Below are 14,835 nucleotides of genomic sequence, written 5' to 3' on the forward strand. Positions count from 1 at the left end.
GTTTTCGATTATTAATTTAGCACAGTGATTTTCAACAAGAATTTTTAAAACATGCAATACCTGGCTATTTAGACAGGGGCACTGACCTCTTCTCTTAGATTGTCATATAAAAAAATGATAACAGCCAACACAACAATAGCTGTCTGGTGTGAATGAATCAAAATTATACCCTTTTTTTCTTTTTTTTGCCAGATTGGCAAAAATATATTTTTTGATGAGTCACATAATTTTAGTAATTAGTTCATGTGTGCCATGAGATGAAAAAGATTGAAAAATCACTGACTTGGCATATGTAGTAGTTTAAAGACTCTATTTTGTTATAAATCCAAATTAGTAATTTTGTAGACCCAAGGTAGAAAAGCACTTGTGATCTTATCTTTTGGAAAAAATATCACTTAGTTTCCTTCAGGAGTTTGAGGTAGGGGGAATGTTGTTGCTAAGAGTACTCCAACAGGGAATTTATGTATTTGATTTTGACACCTGTGGTTTTTTTGTTTTGTTTTTTGGTTCTTTTACAGTACTTCTTTTAAAAGGATGAATCCCATGAGAATTTTATCAAGTGTGTTCTTGTTATATTTATGTATTGAAGTAGTAGACATTATTCTTTAAAAGGTATTATTTATAATTTCAATTTGTTTCAGCTATTTGATATTAATTTTGTATTTCTTACTCCTTTACTGTACTGTCATGTTTCTGCTCTTTTTGAATACCTACTATTCCACTTGTATGCCTTTGTAATGAAATGTGTTTTATAGATCAGTGCTACTGTATTAAGGGTTCAATCAGCATATGAAGATTTTAAGGACAATTCTATATATAATACTATTTCTACTGAAAGTAGGGGTTCATTTAACAACTGTCTCTCACCTATTTCCTGGATCACTTGTTTTTGCTCTTTTTTTTCCTAACTACTACATAGACAGAACCTTCTGTGACTATTGCCAACTCTGTAGCACTCTTCTGGCTTGGGTTTCTTTGTGCTTATGCTGATGATAGCAGATCTACAGCTTTTGTTGTCATTGGTTCCAAACCTAGGTGTGGGAGACAGGGAGGAAACAAATGAAAGATGAAAGAACAAAGAATCCCTTGCTTCAGAGTAGTTCATCCATTAATATACATCTTTGTTCATGTGAAGGAATAAAGCTGGACAGTATGGCTCCAAGAAGCATAATGAGATTATAATTCTTATGTTTGTATTGCTTATATCTGTTTCAGGGTACCTAAGTGGGTTGAATATTCTTTAGTGGATGTTGTGTACATGGCAATAATTGATGCTGAGTTTTGGTGGAAAATACCATATCATCTTTATTCAAACTTCTACAAGTTGAGTTTTACTTACTAAACACTAAAAATAAAAAGTGTAATGTCTAAGTATATCATAAGCATTTCATTAGTTGGGTTTTTATCATTAATAACCTCCCAATTCATCTCAGTTATGTGTCTCTTTTTTCCCTTTAGATTCCTTTATAACCCTAAATAGTGAGAATAGAGCAAGCCAAATTAGAGAAAAATTCTAGTAGTATAGAATTCATTGCATTTCTATGCATCTAATTTTTTGTATCTTTAATCTTCAGTGTGGTTACATTGCATAATGATTCCTAAGCAACAAAATAATACTAAAATAAGGACCAGTGCTAAGAACTTTGCACTACATCATTTTTTCATTTAATCCTCCCAACTTGATTAGGTTAAATTTTTTATTATATTTTAGAGATAAGAACTCAAGATGCTAAATAACTCACCCAAGGTCACCAGTATGTTGATTTCATATTGGTCACCAAAGATACGAAGTGGTGCCAGGACTGAAATCTGAATGTGTATCTGAACTAAAACTCATGCTTTTAACCCATTTCTCCACTATTCTAAAAGACTCCTTTGAAAAGTTCTAGAAAGCCCTTTTATAATCTAACTTACTGATTACTTGAACTATACTACTCACAAAAATTAGGGGATATTTCAAAATGAATATGAAGTAATAAAATCTGATGGTTTTTTATTAAACAAGAACATCAGAAAAGCAAACAAGTCAAAGAAAGTTCAGTTATGCACATGAGATGCAAAACGAACTTTTGTTTCATTGGTGAAAATGCACTATACAAAAGGCTGAAAGTACTGGAGTATCTACATGTTCCCTGACCCCCAAATTTTTGTGAGAAGGTTATTTTGTTATAGGATGTAAATACCACAAAATGGTCATTTTAAGGCATTAATGCTAAAACTCCACTTAATTCATTGGATTTATATGCATCTAATTTGTTTAAAATTAATTCATTTTATTTCTAATTTGACAACTGGGTACTAAATTTGCAGTGTATTCAAAATACTAGCTACATTCATTCTTTCTGAAATTGGTTTTTAGTTGGCATGTAGAAATTTAAAACTTTACAAGGATAAAGAAAACGTATACATGGTATTTTTGAGAAGGAGAATTAAAAACCAGCATTCTTAATACAGTGCCTGCTACATAGTTAGGCACTCAATAATGGTGCGGGTAGATTTTTATCTTCCTGTATAAGATGAAGTACCTAGCAAGGCTAAAAAATTGTCAACTGTTCAAGATGACATAAGTTTCCTTTGAAGGTTAGACTGTTGGGCCTTCCTAAGAACTTGTTAATAGAAAACCATTTCCACTGTTGCCCAGATTCTTTAAATCTCTTTATATACTCTTCAAGTTAAATTTTAGACCTTTGATTTAACAGCATTTTACATTTGAATTAGTACCTTAAAGGGATTGATGAAATAGCCGATTTTAAATATGATTTCTTTAGCCAAAACTTATTATTTCCACCATTTCAGTGGGTTTGGGGGATGTTAAGGAATCACCTGGAGCTCAAGAAGGGACTCCAGACTTGCAGAATGCTCAGGGGTAGAAAGACTGCAGGGAAACATCCCTGCTGAGAATGGCCAGGTAATCCTGACTAATAACCATTGTTAACTTCATTTTTCTTTTCTCAAGTTTATTCCTTCTCACTCCCATTAATTATCTGTATTAATTTTATTACAGGACAATATTTAGCAATAAAGGAAAACAATATATGAAAATAAATGATATGATCATAGATTTTGTATTTCAGTTGTATTTAGCTGGGTAGTATATATAAATACAAAATAAATTATACTTCCTGGTGTATTTTTTATTCATAGTTACTTATTCTGTTATATTTGTAAGTTAAAGTGCAACATACTTACTACTCTCTTCCACTATTTATGAATTGATATCTTCTAGAGGTATAAAACTAGATTGGCATATATAAAAAAATATGCATAAAAAGAGAAACAAATTTTAGTTTCAATTGCTTACCTAAGGACTTGAGTTCTTCAGGAGCATGTTGAACATGCCTGTATTTATTAATTGCATGGTCTGGTGACATGCCAAATTCTTCTATATGAAAATAGTTTATTTAAGAATTTGACTATTTAAAGAATTTTTTATATGCTTCTCCCAGTTCTCTGTCCTTCACATATGAATCATTCCTGAAATGATGTTGTGTAACACTGTGAATATTGGTATCTTCCTAGTTCCTTTCTTTCTTTGTGTACTAAATTTCTATGTATTCTCCCCAAGAATGTAATTTATTAAAAATAGCAACGTTCTTTATTTCTAAAATTGATATGTGATTGGTATATAGAAACTTGAGCTTAAAAAGTTACTAAACCCATCAGTAAGCAGATCTGTAGCCTTAAGGGGGCAGCATTTAGTCATATCCATAGAAGATCATTTCAGCAAGCACCCTAGAATAAGATTTGTGTTTTTCTTAGGAGCACTAGTGTTCAAATTTGTTGACTGAAGCACAATGTAATAGAAAGTAAGAACATGATTTTTTTTTTTTTACATTTCAGTTTGTACAAGAGAGGCTTGGAATGTATTGATCATCTGGATTTATATTTAATAAGAGGAATAAACTTCATAGTTTAAGAAAATGAGAAAATGTTAGGGCAGAAAGATCCCTAGATACTATTTTGTGCAAAATCCTCAGTTTTAAGTGTTGAAGATCATTTCCCACCCACAGCAAGATCATCTATTTCCCGATGATTTCTACTATGGTCTTAATTCTGTTCTTTAAAGAACTGTGCATTTAGACAAAGTCAGATTAAATCTATTTCTTATTCCTTACAAGCATTTAAAAGTATCTCTCCTTACTTACCTCTTCTTTAGAATACACTTTCCCAGTTCCTTTAATTAGACCTTAGGTATCATGGTGTTTGGTGTATTCATCATCTTATTTACTTCAGTTTTATTTTATAAATGACTTTAAAAATGTGTACTAGAATTGAATACAGTGTTTCCTTACTACTTAGTAAATAATTTATTTTGAGAAAAGATTATGGCTTTATAGTTTTTCTAACAGATTGAAATGTTGTTGTTTTTGTTTGTTTGTTTTTCTTCTTCTTTTCCAAGTGAGAGAAAGGGAGATAGACAGACTCTTGCATGCACCCTGACTGGAATCCAAGCATCAACCCCTGTCTGGGGCCAGTGATTGAATCAACCAAGCTGTCCTCAGAGCCCGGGGCTGATGGTCGAACCAGTCAAGCCACTAGCTGCAAAAGAGGAAGAGAGAGAGAGAGAAGGGGGAGAGGCAGGAGAAGAGAAGCAGATGGTGGCTTATCCTATGTGCCCTGACCAGGTTTCAAACTCGGAACATCCATAAGCCAGGCTAGCCAGGGCCAAGATTGAAATGTTTAAATTTGAATAAATCTAAATTTATTTTAAGGTTTTTAAAATTTAATATTAATAAGAAAGTAAGGATTTAAGAGTCTCGGATCCCAAGTTTTATATCAGGAAATATTGTTAAAATAATCTAGAATTTTTCAGCCATAATTTATTCTTGAAAAGGTGCTAAAGAAAAGCAAGGTTATAATTTCTTATTTTAACAAACGATAGCTTTGCCAAAACAAAAACAAAAAACCCTGCTTTGTTAACTAACATTTTTAAATTAATTTTACATACAAAAGAAATCAGACTTGTTTAATATCCTTTGTGTAGTTTTACCTTTCTCGTACTCACTATGGGGATTGTGCCTTTTCTGCTTTGATTAAACCATATATATATACACATATATATATACACACATAGTATATATATATATTATATATATTATATATAATTAGCCCTTTCTCAATAGAGTAGAGCAGTGATATAGACTATTCCTCAAGAGTGATCATTCCAGAAACAACACTGGGAAAATCTACTTTTACATTTACATTTCAGTTAAAGTGAAGAAAAAGCAAACTTACATCCTGAAAGAAAGATATTTTGTATGCTCATGTAAAAGACCTACTTCTTAAAACATAATTAATTTAAATGATACTTGAAAAAATATGAAGTACAATACAATCTATTTAAAAATTAATTTTGGCCCTGGCCGGTTGGCTCAGTGGTAGAGCGTCGGCCTGGCGTGCAGGAGTCCGGTGTTCAATACCCAGCCAGGGCACACAGGAAAGGTGTCCATCTGCTTCTCCACCCCTCCCCCTCTCTTTCCTCTCTGTCTCTCTTCCCCTCCCGCAGCCGAGGCTCCATTGGAGCAAAAGATGGCCCCGGGCGCTGGGGATGGCTCCATGGCCTCTGCCCCAGGCACTAGAGTGGCTCTAGTCGCAACAGAGCAATGCCCCGATGGGCAGAGCATCGCTGCCTGGTGGGCGTGCCGGGTGGATCCCAGTCGGGCGCATGCGGGAGTCTGTCTGACTGCCTCCCCGTTTCCAGCTTCAGAAAAATACAAAAAAAAATTAAAAATTAATTTTGTTGAAAGAAATTATAATTATTTTTAGGAGGAAACCTAAAAATAGTAATTCATGGTCAAAGAAAATATGAGTCTTGGAATTTCTCACTTGATATGCACTGTAACTACTTTCATTCCTTTTGTTTCATTGATATATTTAGCTCTATTTAATTCTTCTTTTACTTTTTATTGTGAAACTTTTCAAACATACACAAAAGTAGAGCCAGTAAGTCCCCGTGTGTGCACCACCTAGCTTCAGATGTCACCATTTTGCTATGCTAGTTTCATCCACTCCCCATCACCCTCATTTTCTTTTTCCTGAAATACTTTAAAGCAAATCCCAGACATTATTTCGCTTTCCCAATAAATACATCAGTAATGTATTTCTCTAATAATTAAGTGCTTTTAAATATACATTTCCATAGTAACAAATTCTATCTGACAAAAATAGTAATTTCTTAATATTCTCTGATACCCAGCTCATGTTCAGTGTTCCCTAGTCATCTCAAAAACTGCTTTTTTTAAAAAAATTTTAAGTTGCTTAAATTAGAATTATCAAGTTTTCTGTACAGTGCATTTGGTTAATATGTCTTTTATTTATTCTTAATTTAACAGCGTAAATTAACTTCAGTAATCCTTGCCACATCTCTCATTTAGGGTTAAAATACCATATGATCACCTGTTATTAAATTTTCTGTGGCCTGACCAGGCAGTGGCGCAGTGGATAGAGCGTCCGGACTGGCATGCAGAGAACCCAGGTTTGAGACCCTGAGGTTGCCAGCTTGAGCGCGGGCTCATCTGGTTTGAGCAAAAGCCTACCAACTTGAACCCAAGGTCGCTGGGTCCAACAAGGGGTTACTTGGTCTGCTGAAGGCCTGTGGTCAAGGCACATTATGAGAAAGCAATCAATGAACAACTAAGGAGTTGCAACGCAATGAAAAACTAATGATTGATGCTTCTCATCTCCATTCCTGTCTGTCTGTCCTTGTCTATCCCTCTCTCTGACTCACTCTCTGTCTCTGTAAAAAGTACAAAAATAAATAAATAAATAAAATTTTCTGTGAAGTGCCAATAAGAGTTCCACAATTAAAAAAGCAAATAGGTTAAAGACTTGTTAGCACATATCAAAATAAAAATAAGCTTAATTTACAACTACATGACAAGATAGTCAATAAAATACCTAATTTGCCTTTAAGAATTTGCAAGTGAATGATACATGTTTCCAGCATTAACTTCTGTTAATAGTCATTTGTAGTTGGTGATCTGTCACTGTCCCTAATGTGAAATCAATCATCTTTTCTCCAAAATTTGGTTTCCCTTGTGGACTTTCTATTAGAAGAAGAAGAATAGGAACAGTTGCCATTTATTGAGAATTTAGAGCTAGGCTCTTGGTGTATAATTTCTCTCATCTTCCCATCATTCTATAAAACATTTTATTGCTTACACTTTATAAATGAGGGAACTGAGGATCAGAGATGTTAATTAAGTAGGTTGCCCAAGATCACAAAACTAGCTAAAAGGCAGATGGAAATTTAGGTCCTGACCTGTCAAGCTGGAAACCACATCTTATCAGTGGCACATACCTCTGCTACCCTAAAATGCATGGTTTTCGTGCATGTATATGTTTTCTCACTAACTATACTCATCTTAATGGTGGAATCCTATTATAGAAACAATTTCAAACATATCCCAAAAGTAGATTTTTTTTCCTTAGAGCTTAGAACTCAAAAACTTTATGATTTCACATTTCTAAGAGCTTTTGAACATTTATTCTCTTCCTTTTTTTTTTTACTTTTATGCTATAACTTTATATGTTTGTGTTTAGTCTGTTTTCCTAAAAATGTTATTGTGTCTTTTAATCTGAGGTTTTCAGAATATTTTAATTAAGTTTTGCCCAACTGTTTTCAATATTTTCTTATAAATTAACATGTATATTTAATATTTTCTCAAAGTTTAAATGTATTGCCTTTAAACAATGCTTGAAAACAGTATGCTACAACTTCTATGAGAAATTCAATATTATTTTTCCCTTTGTGGTATGTTATAAATGATAGATATCTGAGTTAAGGATTCAAAGAAAATGCATTGCCTCAAATTGTTTTAAGCTACATTATAATAATTATATGTTTTTCAGAGAAAGGATTGGGATATAAAAGTAAAATAAACAGCTTATATTTAAAAGACTTATACCCACAATTAGAATCCTTTTACTTATATTATTCATCAAAAGTTATAACTGAGGCCCTGGCTGGTTGGCTCAGCGGTAGAGCGTCGGCCTGGCGTGCGGGGGACCCGGGTTCGATTTCCGGCCAGGGCACATAGGAGAAGCGCCCATTTGCTTCTCCACCCCCCCCCCTTCCTCTCTGTCTCTCTCTTCCCCTCCCGCAGCCAAGGCTCCATTGGAGCAAAGATGGCCCGGGCGCTGGGGATGGCTCTTTGGCCTCTGCCCCAGGCGCTAGAGTGGCTCTGGTCGCGGCAGAGCGATGCCCCGGAGGGGCAGAGCATCGCCCCCTGGTGAGCAGAGCGTTGCCCCCTGGTGGGCAGAGCGTTGTGCCGGGTGGATCCCGGTGGGACGCATGCGGGAGTCTTGACTGTCTCTCCCCGTTTCCAGCTTCAGAAAAATACAAAAAAAAAAACAACAAAAAAGTTATAACTGAGCTTGACCAGTGGTGGAGCAGTGGATAGAGCGTAAACCTGGTATACTGAGGACCCAGGTTTGAAACCCCAAGATTGCTGGCTTGAGCGCAGTCTCACCAGCTTAAGCACGGGGTCGCCAGCTTGTGTGTAAGGTCGCTTGCTTGAGCATGGGATGATAGACATGATCCCGTGGTCTCTGGCTTGAGCCCAAAGGTCACTAGCTTGAACCCAAGGTTGCTGGCTTGAGCAAGGGTTCACTCGCTCAGCTGGAGCCCCCGGTCAAGACACATATAAAAAAGCAATCAATGAACAACTAAAGTGCAGCAACCATTGAGTTGATGCTTCTCATCTCCCTCCCTTCCTTTCTCTTTCTCCCCCCCCCCCCCGCATGCGCGCTAAAAGAAAAAGTTATAACTGAGGAACTGAAAAACTAAAGTTGTTAGTTGAAACAACTTACTGCAAAATAATATTTACAACATTTTACTTATATGGTTACATTGTATTTTTAACTCGGAATTATTTTTTGCTTTTTACTATATTATGTTTTATGTTACATTTATTACAAAATCTAAAAGGAAATATGTAAAGAAATAATTTACAGTTGATTTATTCTTGTGAAGAATATATGTGAGTAAATCAAATGGGTGTATTATAGTAGATTTTTTTCATTTAATCTATAATTGTATGTTCCTAATTTTATTAATAATTAAAATCTTAATTCTAAATAATGTATATTCTGTAACAGTAACAACAATGTGATCTTGCCTCTGGTTCATATAAAATGAAAGAATCTGACTTTCAAAATATTTTGTAAAAATAGTTATATTTTAAATAATTTTTTTAATTTTCAAAATTATTTTTAAATGATCATTAAAACTGCAAATGTAAATTTTATGTTAGAAGTGCACATCTATCAACCTAATCAAACTTAAAAGCTTATACTATAAAATATGAATGTTTTTAATGTCATCTCACAAACTGTGCGGTTGTGCTTTTCCACAGAACACTCCTATGACGCCTTCACCAGCTGTGCAAGTGCAGAGCCAGCCTAACAGTTCTCAGCCTTCTCCATTCAGTGCATCTAGTCAACATGGGGATTCAGTGAGGAAACCTGGACACAACTTCATGTGTCTGTGGCAGTCTTGTAAAAAGTAAATTGGAAATTTTATTTGATATATACAAATGTTCTTTGTTTTAGGATGCTTTTATATTCAAATTTCTGTCTTTAGTTTTATAAAAATTTTCTTTTTAAAACACTTTTAGCAAAGATCTTTTATGTTAATTTAGGAGTGATGTTTATTTGAATCCAGTGGCACCCAAGCTAAGAAATTTATATAAATGTTAGAAAGAGCTTCATTGCCTAATGGTAGGTTATTAGGGAATATGTTTCATTATTAGTTTTATTTGCTTGTTTGTTTTTTTCTGTCCTAGCATCTGACATATGTATGTACCAGATTGAGTCATGTTGCCTCCCAGGTTCTAACAGTAATTTGCAGGAAATCATTAGTATATCGTTTTTTGTTTGTTTTGTTTTTGCTTTTTAATTTTATTTTACTTTTAATATTTTTTTATTTTTAAATTATAGCTTACATACAATATATTAGTTTCAGGTGCACAACCCTATGATTAAACATTTACATAACTTACAAAGTAATCCCCCAATAAATCTAGTACTTACCTGGCCCATGTGTAGTTATTACAGTATTACTGACTAAATTCCCTGTGCTGTACTTTACATCCCATGACTATTCTGTACCAATTTATACTTCTAAATCCCTTCATCCTTTTCACCCATCCCTTAAGCCCCCTCCAATCTGACAACCCTCAAAATGTTCTCAGTATCTATGAGTCTGTTTTGGTTCTGCTTCTTTGTTTGTTTTTAGATTCCACATATAAATTAAATAATCTGGTATTTGTCTTTCTTTGTCTGACTTAGTTCACTCAGCAAAATACCCTCTAGGTCCTTGTTGTTGCAGATGGCAAGATTTCATTTTTTTATATGGCTAAAACCACAGTTCTATTATATAGGGTGGGGCAAAAGTAGGTTTAACAGTTGTGAGTATACAAAACAGTTTATTCTTGTATTGTATTTATTAATTATTGTGTTATTTTTTTCATATGAACAACTGTAAAGCTACTTTTGCCCCACTCTGTATATGTTTACCACTTCTTTATACATTCGTCTGTTGATGAACACTTAAATTGCTTTTATATTTTGGCCATTATAAATAGTGCTACAATAAACATAGGGATATATATGTGTTTTCGATTTAGTGTTTTGGGTTTTTTCTAATAAATACCCAGTAGTGGAATTACTAAGATCTATTTTGTCTCTTGGTATAGTCTTGGTTTAAAATCTGTTTTGTCTGGTGTAAGTTTTGCTACCCCAGCATTTTTGTTTGTTTGTTTCCATTTTCATAAAATAACATTTTCTGTCCCTTTACTTTCAGTCTGTCTTTCCATAAAAAGTAAGTCTCCTTTAGACAATGTATGTAAGGGTCATGTTTTCTTATTCATTCAGCCACCCTAAGTCTTGGGAGCATTAATCCATTTGCATTTAAACTAATTGTTGAGCCTGACCTGTGTGGTGGCGCAGTGGATAAAACGACCTGGAATGCTGAGGTCACAGGTTCAAAACCCTGGGCTTGCCTGGTCAAGGCACATATGGGAGTTGATGCTTCCTGCTCCTCCTCCTTCTCTCTCTCTCTCACTCTCACTCCTTCACTCCCCCTCTCTAAAATTAATAAATTTTAAAAATTTTTAAATAAGGTAGTTGTTGATAGATATGTATTTGTTGCCATTTTATTTTTCATATTTTTTATCTTTTTTTTCTTTTTAAAGAAGATCCTTTAATATGTCTTGCAATACTAATTTGACAGTGATGAACCCTTTTGGTTTTAGATTCTTAAATGTGGAAAGCTCTGTATCTGCCCTTCAATTCTAAACAATAGCTTTGCGGGGAGAGGAATCTTGATTGTAGGTCCTTGCCTTTCATCACTTTGAATATTTCTTACCAATTCCTTTTGACCTGCAGAATTTCTGTTGAGAAATCAGCTGACAGTCTTATGGGAGCTTCCTTGTAGATAACTAACTGCTTTTCTCTTTCTGCTTTTAATAGTCTCTCTTTGTCTTTAACCTTTGACATTTTAATTATGATATGTCTTGGTGTGGACCTCTTTTGGTTCATCTTGTTTGGGAGTCTGTGCTTCCTGGACTTGTATGTCTGTTTCCTTCACCAAGTTAGAGAAGTTTTTCATTGTTATTTTTTCACATTGATTTTCAATTTCTTGCTCTTTCTCTTCTGGCACCCCCATGATGTTAATGTTGGTATGCTTGAAGTTGACCCAGAGGCTCCTTAGACTATCCTCATTTTTTTTTTTTTTGATTTTTTTTTCTTTTTGCTGTTCTAATTGGGTGTTTTTTGCTTCCTTAACTTCTAAATCACTGATTTGATCCTCCAATTCATCTGCTCTACTGTTGATTCCCTGTAGTGTATGCTTCATTGCAGTTATTGTCTTCTTTATTCCTGATTGGTTCCTTTTTATGTTTTTTATCTTCATTTTTATGTTTCCTATCTCTTTGTTGAAGTTCTCATTAAGTTCCCCTACTTTCACTGAGCATCCTTATAACCAGTGTATTGAACACTGTATCTGGTAGATAGATTCCTTGTCTCCATTTTAATTCTATTTCGGGAGTTTTGTTATGTTCTTTCATTTGGGACATGTTTGTGTATCTTCTCATTATAGCTGCCTTCCTATATTTGTTTCTATATTTTAGGTAGAGCTACTATGTCTCCCAGTCTTGGTAGAGTGGCCTAATGTAGTAGGTATCCTGTAGAGTCCCGTGGCTCAGTCTGCCCAGTCACCCAAGATGGGCACTCCAGGTGTGCCTCCCGTGTGGGCTGTGTGCACCCTCCTATTATAGTTGAGTCTTGATTGCTGTTGGCACATCAGTGGGAGGGATTTATCCCCAGGCCGATTGGCTGCAGGGACTGGCCACAACCACAGTCGAGGATCTGTGCAGGGGCTGATCCCAGATGGAACACAGCTCGCTTCAGCAGGTCTCAGGTACCCAACAAGTCAATCCAATGAGTGTCACTCATGGAGATGGTTGCGTGGTGTTTTGGCATGGTCTGAAGCTGTCTGTTGGGTTTCCTGGCTCTGGTGATTCCTGGGAGGTGCTAGCCAAGGTCAGCCATCGACCTTGCCCTGCTCAGGACCACTGGGCATGAGTTTCAGAATGATCTGCAGATGGCTACTACTTGTGCTAGAGTTGGAGGTGCCTGGGAGAGGCCAAGCTGTGAACCAGGGCTGCTAGTGCCAGGCCTGGGGCCACTTAACAAGAGGAACAGTATATGCAGAGGCCAGATGCTGCTTGTTTAAGATTTAAGGAAAGGCAGCAGCATGAGCCAAGACAGACCTTTTGTATGGAAATGTTACTGGAAAGGTTACTGTGGGTGGGCCCACAGTCAGGTGGGGCAGGTTCTCAGGGAATCACCATGGTAAGGCTGACAGTGTCAGCCAGGTTGATGGAGACTCAGATATGGCACCTGCCTGCCAGCTCTGTGTGGGGAAGACTCAGAAAAGGAACAGTGGCCTCTGACACCTCTTCTGTCTGGGAGAAAGATGTCCCAACAGTTCTCGGCCTGTTATCAGACAATTCTATTCCTCTTGTATGTTCCCAGTGCTGGAGCTCAGAGGGAATGAGTCCAAGTAAGTCTATATGGGCCCTTTAAGAGGAATGCCTGGGACTCTAGCAGTCCTTTGTCTCACTCAGCCTCAATCCCTGCTGGTTTTAATAGCCAGTCATTATGGGGAATTCTCTGTTCAGCACTGGAACCCTGGACTGGGGTCTTCATATAGACCTGGGACCCACGGCTTCCCAGGACCTCCACTGCTGAGATAGCCCTCCCAGCTTTTAACTACCACACATGGATGTGGGACCAGCCCATTCAGTGTCTCTGCCCCTCCTATCAGTTTCAGTGGAGTTTATTCTTTTTTTTTTTTTTAATTTAGTGGGGTGAAACTGGTTAGCAATATTACACAGGTTTCAGAAGCCCAATTCTACAACACATTTCTGTGCATTGTATTCTGTATTCACCCCCCACTAAGTCAGATCTTTATCCATCACATTTTATACCCCCTATACCCTCCTCTGCCTCCCCCTACATCCCTCCTTCCCCTGGTAATCTGTCCAGGTAGATTTCAGGCAGTTCTGAAATGATTATTCTGTAGTTGTAATTTTGATGTGGTTATGGGAAGTTATGAGGACTATGTTAACCTATGCTGCCATCTTGACCAGAAGCCTGTTGTTAGTTTTTAACAAAAGAATTTGATTTTATATTTGGCTATGAAAATAGATAGGTTTTTTTAAAGTGATTTGAAGTTAGTGACCACTCTAGACTTCCTGTATGGTTGAAATAAAGGTAATAATTTATTAGGAAGAACGGCTTGTCTTAAATTTGCCTTGGGGATGGACAACCCCGGGAAACATCTTTTAAAAGTCATATCTTACAACTTAATAACTAAGATGAACAGTGAGTACAACTGAACTTTTATAAACAAGGCTTTTTTATACTTGAAAGAAATTTTGAGAATAATATTGGGTAAAATAAAATCTTAGTTCTTTTAATAATACTCAGCCAAGCCTGACCTGTGGTGGCGCAGTGGATAAAGCGTCGACCTGGAAATGCTGAGGTCGCCGGTTCGAAACCCTGGGCTTGCCTGGTCAAGGCACATGTGGGAGTTGATGCTTCCAGCTCCTCCCCCCTTCTCTCTCTCTGTCTCTTTCTCCTCTCTCTCCCTCTCTGTCTCTCTCTCCTCTCTAAAAATGAATAAATAAAATAAAATAAATAATACTCAGCCAAGACCCTTTGCACTGTCACTTTTTAGAGTTTTAGGATAAAGCGTTTGTCTTAATGGACTAATACTCTCATCTTTTAGATATCAAACATTATACTTCACTTTTCCTAACTAACTGATAGCAGAAATTACCAGATCCTTTAAAAAATTATATTTGCTATTCATAATTTTTATATTATTTATAATTTTTATATTTAGACATTTCACTGTGAACATATACAGATTTGTTTTAGGATTGTGGCTATCAATATAGCTTAGGGATTGTTAGTGGCATGCAAAAATTCTTTGGACAGTGTTTATCAAACTTGAAATCTCAACCCAATAGTGGGGTTATTTTGATCATTTTGGCAAGTCTCTACCAGTGGATTTTTGCTTTTTTTCTTTGCAATGAAAAAATGAATAAAATATATCAGAATCTAACATTTTAGTAAGGGTAAATATTGTTTCCAGTTGTGTATGTGTTGTTATATATGTATGTGTGTACTAGAACATAGTGTATATCTGTTTGTAAAAAGGGTTGTTTAAAAGTTCATGCTTTAGATTGTTTCTGACTGTTTCTTTCCTTTAATTCAACCTTATCTCTGTTTTATGTGTATATGGAGATTTTATTTTTGTTTTTC

General features: G+C 35.8%; 1 protein-coding gene across 1 annotated transcript in view; it reads left to right on the forward strand.

The window, feature by feature from the left end:
- ARID2 (AT-rich interaction domain 2) overlaps positions 1–14,835 on the forward strand; it is a 221,729-nt gene that overhangs the window by 142,025 nt on the left and 64,869 nt on the right. The window contains exon 16 of the mRNA XM_066258170.1: positions 9,357–9,505. Coding sequence (XP_066114267.1) covers positions 9,357–9,505 — 149 coding nt within the window. The remainder of the gene's footprint in view (positions 1–9,356; positions 9,506–14,835) is intronic.

The sequence above is a fragment of the Saccopteryx bilineata genome, chromosome 2 (genome assembly GCF_036850765.1).
Source record: "Saccopteryx bilineata isolate mSacBil1 chromosome 2, mSacBil1_pri_phased_curated, whole genome shotgun sequence".
Lineage (NCBI taxonomy): Eukaryota > Metazoa > Chordata > Mammalia > Chiroptera > Emballonuridae > Saccopteryx > Saccopteryx bilineata.